A 16,943-nucleotide genomic window follows, 5' to 3' on the forward strand; every position below is an offset into this window, starting at 1 on the left:
TGTGTGTGTGTGTGTGTGCGTGTGTGTGCGTTTGCGTGTGCGTGTGCGCGTTTGCGCGTGTGTGTGTGTGTGTGTGTGTGTGTGTGTGTGTATGTGAGTGCCCGTGTACCAATTACACCATGTCATTTTTATTTATTGTTTTCAAAAGCTGAAACTAGGAACTACTAACCACTTTCCCATCCTCAAATGTTGCGCTTCCCATTTAATACCGCAGCCTGCTAAAACAGATTTCTGTTCGCTCTCTTTCCCTCCCAAAAGCATAGCGGTGTCTCCGTGGCCCATGGGTCGCTCTACTGCCTGCTGCACTGTCTCCACTTACAGTGTGACATCACTGGAGTTTCCCCTTTTGTAGAAGCAGCTGCCGCAGCATAAATACTACAGCCTCCCTGGCAGAAGTTCACTTAACACAATAGGCATATCGTCACTGCACACTGGAAGCACTTGGAGATACTGGCTGTTTGCACCAGATATTTAGCTGCCAGAGGGTTTCTATACAGAGCAGACAGTAACAGCTCAGTGGCAGCTAGAGGCAACATGGTGGCATACACAATGACATCAGGAGACTTGGAGACTGGGCTTGGTGAGAGAACAGTTGTTGTGGTTGAGAAGAAGTCATCCCTGGGGTGGCAATGTAAGGTGTGCTGGGCCATCCTCATTGTAGCCCTTTGTGTAGCTGGAGCCCTGTTGTTTGCTTGGTACTGGAATGGAAGGCCAGAGACAATGGTAAGGAATACTTACCTGTCTGTCTTGTCTTGTCTGTCTGTCTGTCTGTCTGTCTGTCTGTCTGTCTGTCTGTCTGTCTGTCTGTCTGTCTGTCTGTCTGTCTCTCTTTCTCTGTCATAATTCAGAATGATGTAACCTAGCTGGCAGGGTAAAAATGAGAGGTGCTATACTGATACTAATTTACTTTTGTACCTTTGATTTGTCTTTTGTCACAGATGCGGCCTGGCCAATCAGAAGCACGGCAGGAGCAAAAGCAGAACGAAACTTTTGCAACAGGTAAATGATTTGCCTTGTTGCTCTTTCCCAAATGCCGAGTATTGAATTCATCATGGGATATTTTGAGCCCTTACGGATCATTTGATCTTTTTTCCCTTTCCTTAGAACCCCACCACACTTTGAGGAGAATTGGCAGCAGATCCAAAGCAGCCATCCATTTAGAGGGTGAGTCATAGTCAACCTTGACTTATCTTTCTGCAAACAATGAGTCCATGGTCTAGTTTTTCCACGGCCTCTCAAACTCTTTCTCTCTCTTTTTTGAGCACAGCTTCTCATTTAGAAGTGGGTTGGCCATGAGGAAGTGACCGCACAAGTTATTTATTGCCTGCCTGACATTTTAAAACATACCTGACTTCCGCATGGCCTACCTGTGGATTACTCACTTCTGTATTACACTATCTGCTAGCTCAAGATGTTCTAGCTCAAGATGTTTCAAAGTCTAAACATGTTCTTGTTTTGTTGTTTCTTTCTAGGCAGCTATGATGAGAGCAATGTATTAAAAAAACAGGTGGAGTGGAGGAAGGATCAAGGTCAGGGTTTTGCTCAGGGTGGATTCGGACTGGAGGACAACAAAATCATTATCCCGCAATCCGGTCTCTACTTTGTCTACACCCAGGCATCTTTCCGGGTCTCCTGCAGTGACGAGGAGAGCGCGAGCAAGCACAACGCACCACTCAGCCACAGAATCTGGCGTTACTCAGACTCCTTGGGCAGCAAGGTTTCTCTGATGAGCGCAGTGAGGTCAGCGTGCCAGCGTGCTTCTCAGGAGGACAACTACAGAGTTGGAGAGCGCTGGTACAATGCCATATACCTCGGTGCCGTGTTCCAGCTGCGCAAGGGAGACAGACTGTGGAGTGAGACCAATCAGCTGGCAGAGTTGGAGTCTGAAGGAGGCAAAACATTCTTTGGTGTGTTTGCACTTTAACACATGAGAGTAGGAACTTAAGGGAATGATTATAATAGTAACAGCTGTTACTAACTATATTGTGGTATTTACATTACCCTATGTTTTATGTTAAAACTCGTTAGTCATCTTCATGATGACATGTTGTCTTAAGATCTCCATGGAGATTATTTTCATGTAAATATTTTTTAAACTGCAACAGTTTGGAATATTATGACTATTTTATGCACTTTTGTACATTTTTATATAGACCAGAGATTGTAGGGTAAACATTCTGAGCCAAGTGTTGACACAGCTCTTCACTGGAGAGTGCAGATTCATGGATTTTTGTAATTTATTGTGTATTACTCAATAGTATTGCCACTTAACATCATGTATTATATTTATTGTCTTTATTTATGTCATCAGAATTTGGTAAAAACAGTGATATTTATATATATTTTTATGTGTAGGCCTACATGAACTTGATTTTTCATTAAAATGCAGAAATGTGCTCAAGTTTATTGGGTTAGGTTTATTGTCTGTTAAGTGTTATGTTACAACACAAACAGTTGAATCATCAAGGCGCCAAACACCAAGACACCAAACAAACATCTGCGGTCGAATAGGCAAACAACTTTGTCTAAGCCTAGACAGCAGCCTGCACTTTACAGCAAGCAAGTTTGTCCTATTATTTGACAAAGCCACAACGAAATGCCTCCGCAGCCAGCAAATACTTCCTCTGTGAGATCAGACGGGACGAGGGGAATTTCCTTCTTTTTGTGTCTTTGTGAGTGCTGTGTCAGGTGGAGGCCCACATAAGCCTCAACCCAGAGCGGGTTTTCCCCAATGACGCCCCCTCCCTCCATCCATCCTTCCCTTCGCCCTCCTCCCTCACCCTCGCCCTTCCCCTCCCTCCAGTTCAGCATACCTCATCTTCAGTCAGCTGCAGAGGAGGAGGAGGAGGTGCTGCAGATGACGGGGAGGGAAGGAAGTGGATGGGAGGATGAGGTGCTTACATGCAGCTGCGCTTTTTTACATTGTCACATGCTAAATCATACAAACGGTCACTGTCGCGTGGAAACCTTGCATGTCCAAAACCGTTCCTTTTTTATAGGCCTACAGTACTGTATATATATAATTTGTAAAAAACAGCTCTGATAGTGACGTGTTGCTATTTTCACTATAGCATTTTTTTTGTGTGACACGTACTACGATTTAGAGCATATATTTACATACATGTAATACATGTACAAAACAAAACTCAAAAGTTGAAAAATATAGATACAAGGTTTCTGACCGACAGTACAGGAGATATCAGGCAAACTGTACTGTATGGGTTTGTCTGTCCGATAAACATCCACTTATTGTCGTGCTAATGCGGTTATTATGTTCCCATGGCTCTGTATGCAGGTGCTTTATTGTGTTCAAATCTATTTCACACATTCCTTTAATGATCTCATTTAGGAGGTTAGTGAGCTCTGGCAAATCACACTGCAGAGGAATTATGTTTCACGAATAGAGAGACTGAGCATATTTTAGGAATAGAAAATACATAAACAATTGATGACATCTAGTGGTTGACATCCAAGTGCTTTGGGGCTATAATATTGTATAAATATTTAAATGTCAACATAGGAAAAGTAGTGAACCCATAAAATGGTGCATAGTACCAAATTATACTGTATTAAAGTTACAAATATTTGGAAGATATGTAGAAAAAACAACAACAATGATGATATAAAATTATATCAATGACATACTTTTCCAAAAATGAAACTAGATAAAGTACCCCTCGGGGCAATTTCCGCAATTTCCGCAAATTCCATTTCCGCAATTTCCGCAATTTCCATTTCCGCAATTTCCGCAATTTCCATTTCCACCATTTCCACCATTTCCGCAATTTCCATTTCCGCATTTCCGCAATTTCCATTTCCGCCATTTCCGCAATTTCCGCAATTACAATTTTTTTGTTCCAAAAATGTGTTTTGCAAAAATTCAGCTGTTGGTGGCGCTATAACAGGCCAATGTGAAAAGGGTGGGATATATTTCTCAGCCTAGTAGGAAAGTCTGTGAAAGATTTCACCTAAATTGCACGCTGCATTCATGATTTGAGGCTTTTTGTTCAAAACGGGCCAATCCTGCAAACTTTGAAAGCCAATGTTAGCCAATTAGGATGGAATATGAAATATCGGACAGATCTGTCTTGAACACATAACTATAGATATACTGTGTAACGATTTGCGGGATGTTTGGAAAATAATCTGGAGGAGTAATATAAAAAAAATGATGGTGGCGCTATAACAGGCCATTCCAGAAAATTTGGGGCAGAGGTTCATGTCATCACTCACACATGCACGCACGCATGCACGCACGCACGCATGCACAGACACACACACACACACACACACACACACACACACACACACACACACACGGACGGATGGAGTGCAAAACATGCCTTCAGCCTGGTGGAGACAATAAGCCATGCTCATTTCAGCTACCATGAGATGATAATGAAACACACATACTGTAACCCAGTGAAAAACAATTGTTTTATTTGACCATAGTATCCATATAATTTGCAGACATATAATCTGTAACATAGTAACATTTAAAATTTTAGATAAGAGTGAATACAAATATTTTCAAATCCAGCTATATTTGTCATACATGTGCAAGATTATAGAACATTTCTTAAATGATCTTGGCATTCATATATTACACTGTCCCAGGAACTATACAGTTAATAAATATGAGCTATTTCATTCATCTATATCTTGAGACTACATTATGTCTTACTTCTCCATACCCTGAGCTTAAGTGTATTCATCACAACAGCAACAAAACAAGTAAGTCAAACATAATTTTGTCCAGTTAAAGTGCACCATGAAGAATATAGTATTTTAAATTTATTTGCCAAGGTGTCAGGTCTAACCTGCCAATAAAGCTGTTAAGCATTGTTAAAATCCGAAAATGGCTAATGAATGAAATAGTACATTCAGATTAACTGCTGAATAAATATGGAGCATCAGATTCCTTTACATATCATTGTTTGATATATTGTTTTGTAGTTGTACAGTATCATACAAAATGAAAAACAAAATGGCAAAACACCCAAAAATATACTGCAGTGGTTGTGACTGCTTGTGGCTGTGTTTCAGAACACACATATCCAGATTGTCTTGTGGGAAAGAAAATGCAGATCATCCATAAAAAAGAAATGACCATCATTATGTGTAATTATTAATTGTGTATTATCTTTTATATATACAGCCGTGTAAAAAAGAAAAAGAAAATCAACAGTTTTGGAAAATATTTTTCCATTGGCAAACACTATCAAAAATGTATAATACATAAAGTTATGATACATTTATCCTACCAAATGAGTCTCATTCTTGAAAGTTGGTACATCAGTATCAGTATAAGGATTTTATAAGATACAAAGTTGCACTTAAACATACAGTCCATACAACAGATATCCACACCTGCTCACTTCCTTAACCTCTTTTCTTTATGGCTATAGAATAATGCACATTATCGCTCTTCAGTGAATTCAGAATTCTTTTTTTTGCGTATTTAGTGTCTCTTCAAAGAATAGTTAACTTGAATAGAAACATCAGGGGGAGGAACAAGGAATTGTACATTGCTATGTCCCTTGGTAAATTCAACAGATTCCACGACTGAATCCCTCCAAAAGTTAACAAACAAAGTGAACGACAAATCCATTACAAAACAGATTACTGCTATTACAATATAGTACTTTTCTAGTTGACAAACTTGAAAGAGGAAAAAGGCGGTAATAGATAGCAAACACATACATAAAGTTCTCCTATTAAAAAGCCTGGACATAAAGGTTCTACAACAGAACAGAATAACAACAAAGGAGAGGATTGCTCGAGAGATCTGTCCATTTAATAGGCTTCTGAAAAGGCTGCTGGGGATGTGCCCGTCTCTTGTTTCATCTGTCACCAGTGCCTTACAAGTAGGTTGTACCACAGTGAGTAACTGTGAGTGCGGGTGTTATCTGCGTGATTCTCCCAATAGCTGCAAAGTGTAAAGCACTCCTATTAGCCTATTGTATTTGTGCTTCCGTGCCGTTTACGAAAACATTGCCATTGTGCTCATCACCGAAAAACAAAATAAAAATAAGTTAGTCACAGTGTCCCCCTGTGTTTGTGTTCCTTCTGCGTGATGTGCTGCGCCCACTACCCCACCCCTCCATCCCTCAGGGGTTGGCTTTATTTATACAGCAGGGGGATCTGACTGTTGTGACAGTGGTTGCGGGTCATCTTGGTGTCTGCCTGGTAGACGTTGGACGAGTTGGAGAAGGAGGGCGGGAGCGTGTGATTGTCTGTGTTGGGATTGGGGTATCCGGGCGGCGGAAGCATGGATTTGGGGTCCGGTTGGGATGAGGGCGGAGGTGTGTTGTGGTTCTGATTCTGGCCCGTCGAGGGTCGTCTGCGGTTGCGCAGGGCTTGCCTCTCGGCCAGCTGGTTGCGGAGTGCCGAGACCCTCTCCTCTTTCTGGGAAAACGCAAAGTTCCATTTGGATGAGGTCCATGCACTTGTTTTAGTGCACGTGCACGTGTATGTGTATGTGTGAACACTGTATGCACTTACCTCCTGAATGATCTTCTGCAGTTCCCTGTTCTCTCTCTCCAGCTGCCTGGACTTCTCCTCGTCGTTGTTGTTGGTGGAGGATCCAGTCTTCAGGGTGTCCTGTTGCTCTGACTGCCACTCTCCGCGGGTGATCAGTCGGCGCATCTGATCCAACACAGTAACAGGAAGTCAATAAACTGGACTCAAGCCTAATAGTTGTGCACCGCTGTCAACGTGACAAAAATAGGTGACCTATAAGCTCCCAATGCATTGGATCGTGATGCGTCGCAAGCTTGTAGAATTTAAAGCTCACAACGTCCGACTCCAACGTTCAATGTAGATATAGCTTATTTTTGGCCAAAGTCACCGACATGTAACTAAGTATAATTTAAGCATCAGACAGAGCAGTGAAAGGAGGAAGTCCAAAAATATACGAAGGGAGGGTGACCATTGTGTCGTCGAGGCTGCCTTTGTCTAGACGACTATTTTATTTTTATTACTGAAGAACAGGGCAGGGGTGCAGTCCACTCAGCATTTTCCGAGACCGAACAGAACATTGGGGGGGGGGGGGGGGGTCCAGAAATGTGGGACTGAAATACATTCTCATACACGCACGTGCACATACACGCACGTGCACACACACACGCACGCACACGCACGTGCAAGCTTCAGGTGCTGCTCACTCACATTCATAACACTGCTGCATTGTGGACAATGTCTCGTCAATGAATGATTAACCAAAAGAGATATTTCCCTAATATAGGAAATATCCCTTTAAATATGTCATTTGGTTTCATATTGTTTCGTGTGCTGTAAGCATTATAACCATCAACATTTATTTTGTATACTCGGCCTTATGCATCTGCTGTATTGAAAATGAACAGTGTTTTTTTATCTACACCAAATGTCTATGCCAAAAGAATGTGGGTGAATGTTCCCCCAGAATATGGATGTTGGGGTTAGCGTTTATTTTCAGTGCAGGCAGCTGTTCATTCACAAAGAGACAAAGAGCGAGGCGTACCTTGGGCACAAAGAGGACCACGAGCGTGATGTAGGCAGAAAAGACAATTGCCAGAGAGGCAAAGGCAAATGAGGCATCCTGCTGAGATGTAAGGATCATAGTCACTGGAGCAGTGATCATACACAGTACCTGAGAGAGGGAGAGAGAGAGAGAGAGAGAGAGGGTTAAATAAAGTAGCGTTTCATGGGTCAGGACCCAGTTTTGGGTTGTGGAGCGATTTTTATGGGTCGTAAGTAAATTGAAAAATATTATATATAAGATTTCAAAACTTTGTCTTACGAATTTTTTGTTTTTCAAAAATCTACATTTTACTGAATTAAAAAAGGAGTCCATAAATGTAAAGAAAACTATAGTGAAAATAGTAGATCTACTATCTATTTGGGTCGAATGTTGTGGAACAAGGAATAAAAACTAAATAAAAAGATGGAGAGAGTGTAATAGAGATGAGGTGCAGGGTGGGTGGGGTGCTTGGCGGCAGAGTCACATCTATACAAGCAGAAGGCATCTCTTTATCATTCCGATTAGGGCCCCCATGTGAAAACTGTATTAAAAAGTCATGAGTGTTGTGGCACAGTCACCCTTATTGTCATCTCATCTCCAGACCGGCGGCATCACAGCTCAGCAAAGAGGAAGGAGGTTCTTATTTCCCCAGATATCATTAACTATTGACATTGTCATAAACACAGCTGTGTGTGTGCGTGTGTGCGTGCGTGCGTGTGTGCGTGCGTGCCTGTGTGTGTGTGCGTGCGTGCGTGCGTATGTGTCATCATAATTTACGTTATGTTGCATTAGACCGGTCTCATATTATGCAGCAACATGATGGAATTAGAACACTAGGATGTTTGTTTGGCCACATATGTATCACCGTCTCATAAATAATCACGAACGACAGATCAATGACGAAGTCGATGCCTTCGCTAATTACATCACCAGGGCTTCAAATAATTCATAATGTGAGTCAACTGTTAAAGGACTAGTGAAAACATTTTACAGTCTGTTTAGAGAGAAGACCGCGTAGCTTGAGGCTGACGGAGACATTAACTCCTTGGACACTGAGCAAGCCACTGCAATTGCAATGAATTCACATCACTTTCAATCTTGTCTGTGTGTCTAACATTTGTGTAAAGTTCCAGCTCTTTCAGCAGACTTGCTATTAACAGTTGCGTAACAATTTCTATGATTGCGCTGTGCATTTGTGTGAAGTGTGTGTGTGTGTGTGTGTGTGTGTGTGTGTGTGTGTGTGTGTGTGTGTGTGTGTGTGTGTGTGTGTGTGTGTGTGTGTGTGTGTGTGTGTGTGTGCGTGCGTGCGTGCGTGTTTTAAGGCTGGTCCCACTATGATAAGATGGAAAAGTATGACTTGAAATGGAAGTGATAGTAGCATCTATAGATTCTATACTGTATGATTGGGGTCTGATGGTGTTTCTGTCTCTGGAATATGCAAAAACGTACTGGATAACCAGTGTGTGGTACAGAAGAATATTTTCTAATGGTGTGGGCTTCTACAGTATGGGTCTTGTACATTACTGTTTAATTATGCATCTGTATGTTCTGTTGAATGTATACTGTAATTAATTTATTTATTTTACTGTTAGGGTCTGCAGTTGTAAGTTTCTTTGAATCCTGCATCAGATCATTTTAACAGTCCATGGTAACACTACAACTGTTTTGTTGTGTTTGGTGTCTTTATGTTTACTATATACCCTGAAAATAATAAAGTATTAATCGTAAGAAAGGCCACTATATGGTATGCTCTGATCTTAACCAAAATACACCAAAGTGATCTTGTAGTCTGTAACCAGTAATAACCACCGTTCATAATATTGCACACATGCATATAATTTCTGTCTGCCTCATACTGTCCTAACCTGTTACCTTTTAGGATTCAAAACTACTAGCTTGTAAATCTATAGATTTTATAGATATGCCTACTTTCAGTAGTAGAGCATTGTAGAGGGGAGCTGTGTGTGTCTGTGCCCAGGTGATGATGGTCGTTGATGCTCATCAAGGAAGCCAATTATGTTTATGCACTGTCAAAAGTAATGCTACTTCTTTTGCAATGTAGTTAAATAAAAAATCTCATGGGGGAAGATAAATTATATAAAATTTAAAAAACTGAAATTCTTCTTTAAAATATATATATATATATTTTAATATCGTGATACGAATCGTATCGTGAGTTGAGTGTTACATGCCTAATAATGACTGCTCTGCTCCAGCTAGTGTACGTACAGAAAACTGGCTGTTAGTATCCTTTGTGTGCAGAGGTATTTTGTAAGCCAACAAAACACCTGGTGCAGAATTATAGGACAAAATAATTATAGTGACAACTTCAGTACACACAATGCTAAATGTCATCTAGCAATATTCCATGCTCTATGGACCAGAAATAGCAGAAAATTGATTGTTACTTTTGGCACACGACACCGTCATAATCATATACAGAAACAAAAAGTAGGCTTCAAGGTGTACTGGCATCGTTTTTTGTTTCGCACTCACAGCAACGTTGTAAATAGCCATCCCCACTGCCCGATGGTCATTGATCTTCTCTGTAGAGACGGACTTGGTTTCGTAGGCCAGAAATATACCCAACAACAGCAGCAGACCCTTGTAGCCATACACCACGCCTGGAAAACAAAGGGGAAAAGTAAGGGATAGAGATTAGAAAGAGATCAGGGGGTTAAAATAATACATTATTAAATGGGTGAGTTGGTGATCGTGAGCGAGGCAGACAGAGGCTGCCAACAGTGAGCAAACGAGCAAGTGAGGGAGGCGGCGAGCAAGTGAGTGATTGGGAGAGACATAAAGCACGGAAGAAAAACAAAACAGAGAGGAAGAAATATCCTGAAAGAATACAACTACAGAGTGACTAACTGAGTGCGAGAGGGGAATATAACGTGAGGGAGTGACATCAAATGAAAAGAAGAGAACTCCTATGAGTGACTCTTGACGAAGGCTGGACATGTTTCCTTCAATGTTACGAGAGCGATGGCCCAGTTTGTGACCCACATCATTTGAATTTCAAGATCATAATCCTTTCCGTAAGAGCTGCTGCCATTACTTTGAAGGACACGGGAGGGTGATGAGAGAGACAGAAAGAAGAACGATGAGACGATAAAGTGTAAAGTATGTGAATGTGTGTGTGTGTGTGTGTGTGTGTGTGTGTGTGTGTGTGTGTGTGTGTGTGTGTGTGTGTGTGTGTGTGTGTGTGTGTGTGTGTGTGTGTGTGTGTGAGTGTGTGTGTGTGTGTGTGTGTGTGTGTGTGTGTGTGTGTGTGTGCGTGCGTGCGTGTGTGTGTGTGTGTGCATTCTGCTATGTAACTGCTATGAATGTTTTTGCGTGAACACACACACACACAGTCTTTCTCTCATTACTATCAGGATAAGTATTAAATTATAAACAGTAGGAGCATGAATGTATTTTTTCATTGTCTCTGCCAGGCCGAAGGCTGCCTCACAATAAGCTATGTGCATGGCCTGGTGCAAGTTCTGTGCTCAGAGGAGCAAATATTTCTAGTTAAATAAATGAACTAAACGCACAAAAGTGTATGGAATCTGTCAGTGTATAATTTCTGAATCATATCAAACCATGGGTCTAAATGAATTTGACAGAGGGAAGGTTCTATTCTACCATGTACCCCTACATGAGGACATCGAGATACGCATGTGTCTGTCTTTGACAGAGACATTCAAATGAGAGAAAGCGAGCGAGTCTGCATGTGACTCAGAGGAAGAAAGTGGTGAAGGGGAGTGTAAAGACACAATAAAAGAGAAAGAGGAATACCAAGCCAAGTGTTCATCTTTTCTGAGCTGCAGTGTTCCAACAGTGGCTGAATGAGGACGTCCAGATCTCCTTTGGGGGCCTCCCTCGTGAACTTCTACTCACATGGACGGACGCAGAGGGAGAGAGAGAGAGAGTGATGGCGAAGGTGGGGAACGACAGCAAGGGAGAAAGAGGGAGAAAGGCCATGAGAAATGATGACACAGCAACACAGTGGGGAGCAGGAAAAAGTGCACACTAAGCATAAGTCTGGTGATTGTATAGTGTAGAGGACAAGATCCCCTGGAGTACAGAGGTCGTCTGGGCTGCATTAATGACTGAATTCTGATGCCAGGTGGGTGGATATTACGAAAATCTAAGTTGCTTCAGCAAAAATTCACTTTGTACAGCAACAATACCCGTTTCATTGTGACATGTTGATGTTAGATGGACAAGCCTTCACAGCACTTTACATTCTGTTCCCCAGTACTGTCACTTTGATTGTTGTCACTTGAAAAACAATTTGTTTGTTTGTTTTCCAATTTGATCAGGGCCTCAATTCGTATTTGCAAATCTATCTTTGAGGATCTCTGTCTCTTTGAGGATTTCTGTCTTTCTCCATCTCTTTCTGTCTCTCTCCAACCTTTATTGTATTTTCAAGGCCCTAATTCGTCTCTTGCGAATCTGTCTTTGAGGATTTCCATCTCTCTTCATCTCCGACCTATCTTTGAGGATCTCCGTACCTCTTTTGTTAATTTGGTAAAGTACATCGGGTCATTGGTTCGTATCAAATCGAATCAAATCGTGTCAAATCTTCTCTCTCGGCTGCCTCTTTCTCCCACTTTTTCAGGGTCTTTCTTTTACTTAAAATTTTTAAATAATATAAAATTTTTAAATTAGAATGTTAATTTTTTTTATCCAATTCAACCAGAAAATGTATATCCTTTTCAATGTACACTGATTGTACAAACCACTGACAGCTCCTACGTAACAGTTAGTTTCACATCCGTTTCAGATATTTCAATTAATTACATATGTCACTTGCCTTTCATCCATGCCTTGCCTTCTCGAACAGAAGTGCATGGTCTAAAAGGTGAAATCGATAACGGATCATTGCTTTCAAAAGGTTGGTCTATTTCAAGGAAGGCCAAGGTTGTCAACATTGTTCCCAGCCTTATCTCATCTCACGAGAAGAAAAGCCTGGAAAAGAACTACAGCCGAAAGAGTCTATAGGGAGGGAATATAACTTCCTGTGGGACTGTAGGTCAGTACTTCCTGTAGATTCCTATATAAAGGATCTCCTCACTGGTCAGCAAAAAATACTCTGAAGACCCTAATATGGTTTCTTTGACTATGCATGCACATCGTAGTACCACAGCACCTCAAAGGCCATAATAACAAGGCTCCAGACATCCCAAAACAGCTACTACTTGGCCTAACTCCCACAACCCACCTCACCCCTGCTCATTTTGATAGGTTTGGAATGGCTTAGGGTTGACGAGTCTGACGACAGAGTACAGCACTCAACCACTCTCAAGTTGCAGCTGCACTTACGGGCGGCTGCAATTCAAAACTGGCCCCTGTAAAAAAGTTGAATTTGGGACACTCACTTCTGCTGATTATAGGAAAATTACAAAGAGGTGATCAGATGATGCAGCTTAGCAGCCTGACTCTGGACATCTCCATTGCAGGCGCGCGGTGCGCAAAGCTCTATACCAAACTAATTTGGCATACGGCTTACGGGTGCTTTTAAACTCCACATGTGCCTTCCCAAATGCGTGTGACCAAAATAGCAATTTAGGGGAAAGCGTGCCAACCTCGCGCATGACTACACCTCTAGGCGCAAATACCGGTGTCGGCATAATAGATGGCTGGACCAAAATACCATTAATGACCATTAATGAATTGCGACTTGCGGGCCACGTCGTGGGTAACGGCGGTGACGAATATTAGACTGTTATTCATCTCAACTAAAGTCTTGGTCCACTTGGACCAAACCAAAGTGTAACCAGGTAGACCTGTTACTATGGCAACATCAGCCAGGTGCTCCTTGTTTCAAATTAAGGGTGGGGTTTATTGGCAGACAGGTTTAAAAGGGCTGGGCTGCTTTCATTCAGGGGATCCCCTATAGCTTGCTGTATAAGGTTGGCGTATCTGAGGAGGACAAGAGTTTGAAGGCAAGGCAAGGCAAGTAGAAATGCTCTGCACATTTTTATAAAGGAGCCATTCTTTCCATTTTGTGTTGCAAAAGAGCAGACACGGCAAATGTACTTGAAAACCAGTGCTATAGTTTGTAAAAACGTGTACGTCACCAAGCGGGGGATTTAAACTCTCGCCCACATGACTCAAAATAGAGGTTAGGTGGTCTGTTTTTGTAAACATTGAGCTCGTTCCTGACGACAACACAGTGCGCCAACACCAGGATGGAAAGAAAAAACGTTGGGCTCGACATACCATACACGGATTACAGGGCACCATTGTGAGATGCACGTCGTTTGTTTAACTCCTCTGTTTAAAAAAAGAACGCACACGGATAGACAATCCCAGAAGTATGGCGGCCGCTACCACGTGACACATATGTTGACGCCCCCCCTCAAGGAGATTTTGGTACGCTCTAGCACCGGTCTCCAGAGCTGACCTATGGTTGTCCCGAAACAACCCCGGCGGAAAAGAACAGCATATTAGGAGCAGAACAGGAGGTGATTATTTTGGGCACTTGGTAAACGTGGTACGAGTGGTAAAGCAGAAAAATATGTACAAGACAGGCGGTACTGTGACAGATAATAGGTGAAACGATGTGACACTGATCCTCACTACAGCACTGGTTCCCAACGTGGGGTCCGGGACCCACAGGGGTCCTTGTTGAGCCTCCAGGGGTCCCCAGCTAATGATTTAGTCAATCTATGACAACCTGCATTTCATGTCAGTCAGTCACACTTCATGTCAGTCAGTCCGTCACGCCTCGTGACACACTCCATATATGGACATCTTCATATATGAAGATCACAACACTGACCTCATCAAACCCTGGGTGGGTAGCCATACATCCATGAAGAGTGGATTATCACCTAAATCTGCATATGGAGCCGGCCAGCAACTCTACATCTGACCTCACGGACACCATGTTGATCTGACCTCATCAAACCCTTAGATCTCCATATGTGGAGTTGACCTGTTCTGATATGTTGACCCTCCCCACCCGTCCACCTGATACCTGTCCATTCAACCTCTAGACGGGCCCACCCCATTAGCGCAGCCTCACCCGGAAGCAGACGAGAATGAAGGCCCGGCCCTACCTGGGCCCTAACGAACTGGGCTGGCCTGAGGCCCCGCCTGGCCTTACTATAATTAGCACACAATGTACGCCCTACACGGCCCGAAAACGTCAATTAAAAATCACACCAGTGATTTGTCGAAACAAAATGGACCCTTACAGGTGCATGTAGTTCCATTTGTATACTGTGACAGTTAAATTAACACAGGATCATACAGTGTAGATTGGGGTCCCAGACATGAAAAATAAATCAATTGTGGGTCCGTGGTCTAATCTCTAATGCATATGAAACTGGGTTTCTTTCTTTTAAAAAACACTCAGGAAACTCAAACACTTTAGGAAACACTCGGGTAAGACTCATCGTTGGTAACAGCGTGATCATCAACCACAAGTATCTGTCCTCAAACTCCATATATCTCAACATGGGAACAGATCATCTCAACCAGACAAAGGAAGGTATACTTTACCTCCACGGTGATGTGGAGAGGGTCCACGATCTGCCAGATCATGAGAGACAGGAAGTCGATGGCCAGCAGCACCCCCACCGTTGCATACAGTTTCCATGGCTCCAAGTGCTGCCAAGGGGAGGATTATAGGGCAGAGAACGCACATCGACTTCAGAGATGCACACAACAGGCAACCGCAACAATCACACACGCTGCCCAAGGACATCGGGAGCATAGAGTCCACGAACAGAGACAAACGGCCGGGACTCCTTCTATAGGACAGGTGTCCTTGTGATTTCTGGATGACTGCACAACAGTTTGTCTGTGCCTGAGTGCGTAAATGTGTCGGTGAGATGATGGATCGTCGGATACAATGTTTCTGTGTTTGCGTAAATGTGTGAGTGAGACCAAGGGGAGGGAGAGGGAGGGAGAGAGAGAGAGAGAGAGAGAGAGAGAGAGAGAGAGAGAGAGTGAGAGAGAGAGAGTGAGGGAGGGAGAGGGGGGAGGGAGAGAGCACACAGAGAGAAAGAGACATATAGTGAAAGAGAGGGACAAAGAGAGAAGAAAGGGAGACAGAGACAGAGAGAGAGAGAGAGAGACAGTCAGACAGACAGACAGAGCATGCATGAAAGAGAGATGGAGAAATAGAGAGAGGGCGAGAATCAGAGAGACAGAGAGAGTGTGAGAGAGAGAGCATATCCATGTAGTTCTTTGGGGATGGAGCTGGTGTATTTGTGTGTATGGATTTAGAGGGCCGTTGGGGATAATGTGTGGGCGCATGCATTTGTGTACATAGAGCTGCAGAACCTACACAATATCTATATTATGTTGTCATTTTACATAAAAATTTGCATTTTAAATAGGATCAATATGCATGAGGTGTCTATGTGTATGATATAAAAACACCCATATGAACTTCCATTATTCTATAGCATATAGAGCCATAAAGAAAGAATTGCAGGCCAAAACAACAGCCAATCAAAACATGCTCTCCCCCTTTGCTCTCCTATAGCAACAATCCTTGTTTTCATGCACAGTGGCACGCTACCAGCTACTGTACCTTCAACACAGCAATGAAATAAAACTGAAGAAAACAGATATTAAAGGTAGAGTCAGTGATTTCACTTAATTCAAATATCACTTATTTTTTTGTTTTGTTGTGATAATCCTCTCTACTATAGAGTGTGCTGACCATATAAGGAGTTCCTCCCTGTCCCCAGTTAACCCCTGGGGGTCAAAAAACCTTAGGTTTCGTTTTTGTTCTCTATCCTGATTGGATGAAAGCTTGTATCCCAAGGCAAAAACGAAACCTAAGGGTTTTTGACTGAAATCACTGACACCCCCTTTAACCACATGAACCATAGCACCCCTGTTCTGCATGGGGCAAACCCTTTAAAAAATAACCGATCTACTATTTCCGGTAGTACAGAGTCCTTTCAATAGCATTCAATAGCAGATCTGTGAGCTTGTAGGCCTACTACTTTTTAATTTATGGAATTTCTTAGATTTTTCTTTTATTAATTCATGAAATATGTTGCTTTTTTGGGAATGCTTTTTGAAAATGTTTTGAAATAAATAATTAAAAACGTAATAAGAAAACGTAAAAAAAATCTATAGGAAACAAAAAATAAAGGGACCCATAAAAATGTGTCCGTGACCCACAAATGGGTCTCGACCCAGTGTTTGGGAACCAGTGGTACACACAGTAGGGTGGTTAAACAGCCTTGGTTGCCTCTTCAGTTGAGTTGCATGAAAATGATTTGAGCAGCTACCCCAACACACACACACACACACACACACACACACACACACACACACACACACACACCACAAATCCTCCTTCTGTTTCTGACACACGGCAAAGTTTCTTTAAATACTTTTGCACAGCATTCTCTGGCAAATTGCCCTTCTGTGGACATGAAGAGCGTTGAAAGTCAACCCGATTCGTCGTGCACTGGCTAAA

The 16,943-nt window shown here is 42.4% G+C and overlaps 2 protein-coding genes across 3 annotated transcripts in view; one reads left to right on the forward strand and one right to left on the reverse strand.

The window, feature by feature from the left end:
* The first annotated feature begins 493 nt into the window (after window positions 1-493).
* tnfb (tumor necrosis factor b (TNF superfamily, member 2)) lies at window positions 494-2,353 on the forward strand. The gene is made up of 4 exons (XM_080768045.1): window positions 494-723; window positions 939-999; window positions 1,105-1,164; window positions 1,473-2,353. Exons 1-4 carry the CDS (start codon window positions 535-537, stop codon window positions 1,922-1,924), a joined length of 762 nt encoding a protein of 253 aa, XP_080624171.1. The 5' UTR covers window positions 494-534; the 3' UTR covers window positions 1,925-2,353.
* A 2,167-nt stretch (window positions 2,354-4,520) lies between these two features.
* Window positions 4,521-16,943, reverse strand: part of gabbr1a (gamma-aminobutyric acid (GABA) B receptor, 1a) — a gene marked incomplete at its 5' end in the record, with an annotated part of 52,720 nt that continues 40,297 nt past the window's right edge. For both annotated transcript variants that reach the window (XM_080767731.1, XM_080767732.1), the window contains 6 exons: window positions 4,521-6,408; window positions 6,505-6,648; window positions 7,505-7,633; window positions 10,001-10,128; window positions 11,285-11,378; window positions 15,002-15,109. In XM_080767731.1, the coding sequence (XP_080623857.1) occupies window positions 6,124-6,408; window positions 6,505-6,648; window positions 7,505-7,633; window positions 10,001-10,128; window positions 11,285-11,378; window positions 15,002-15,109 (888 nt within the window). In that variant the 3' untranslated portion in view covers window positions 4,521-6,123. The remainder of the gene's footprint in view (window positions 6,409-6,504; window positions 6,649-7,504; window positions 7,634-10,000; window positions 10,129-11,284; window positions 11,379-15,001; window positions 15,110-16,943) is intronic.

This window comes from Protomyctophum bolini (assembly GCF_963924005.1).
Source record: "Protomyctophum bolini genome assembly, chromosome: 7".
Taxonomy (NCBI): Eukaryota; Metazoa; Chordata; class Actinopteri; order Myctophiformes; family Myctophidae; genus Protomyctophum; species Protomyctophum bolini.

Coding starts and splice junctions, on each gene's coding strand:
- tnfb (XM_080768045.1), top strand. CDS start 535: ATGGTGGCATACACAATGACATCAGGAGACTTGGAGACTGGGCTTGGT. Junction 1,000..1,104: donor GAACGAAACTTTTGCAACAG/GTAAATGATTTG, acceptor CCCTTTCCTTAG/AACCCCACCACACTTTGAGG. Junction 1,165..1,472: donor AGCAGCCATCCATTTAGAGG/GTGAGTCATAGT, acceptor GTTTCTTTCTAG/GCAGCTATGATGAGAGCAAT.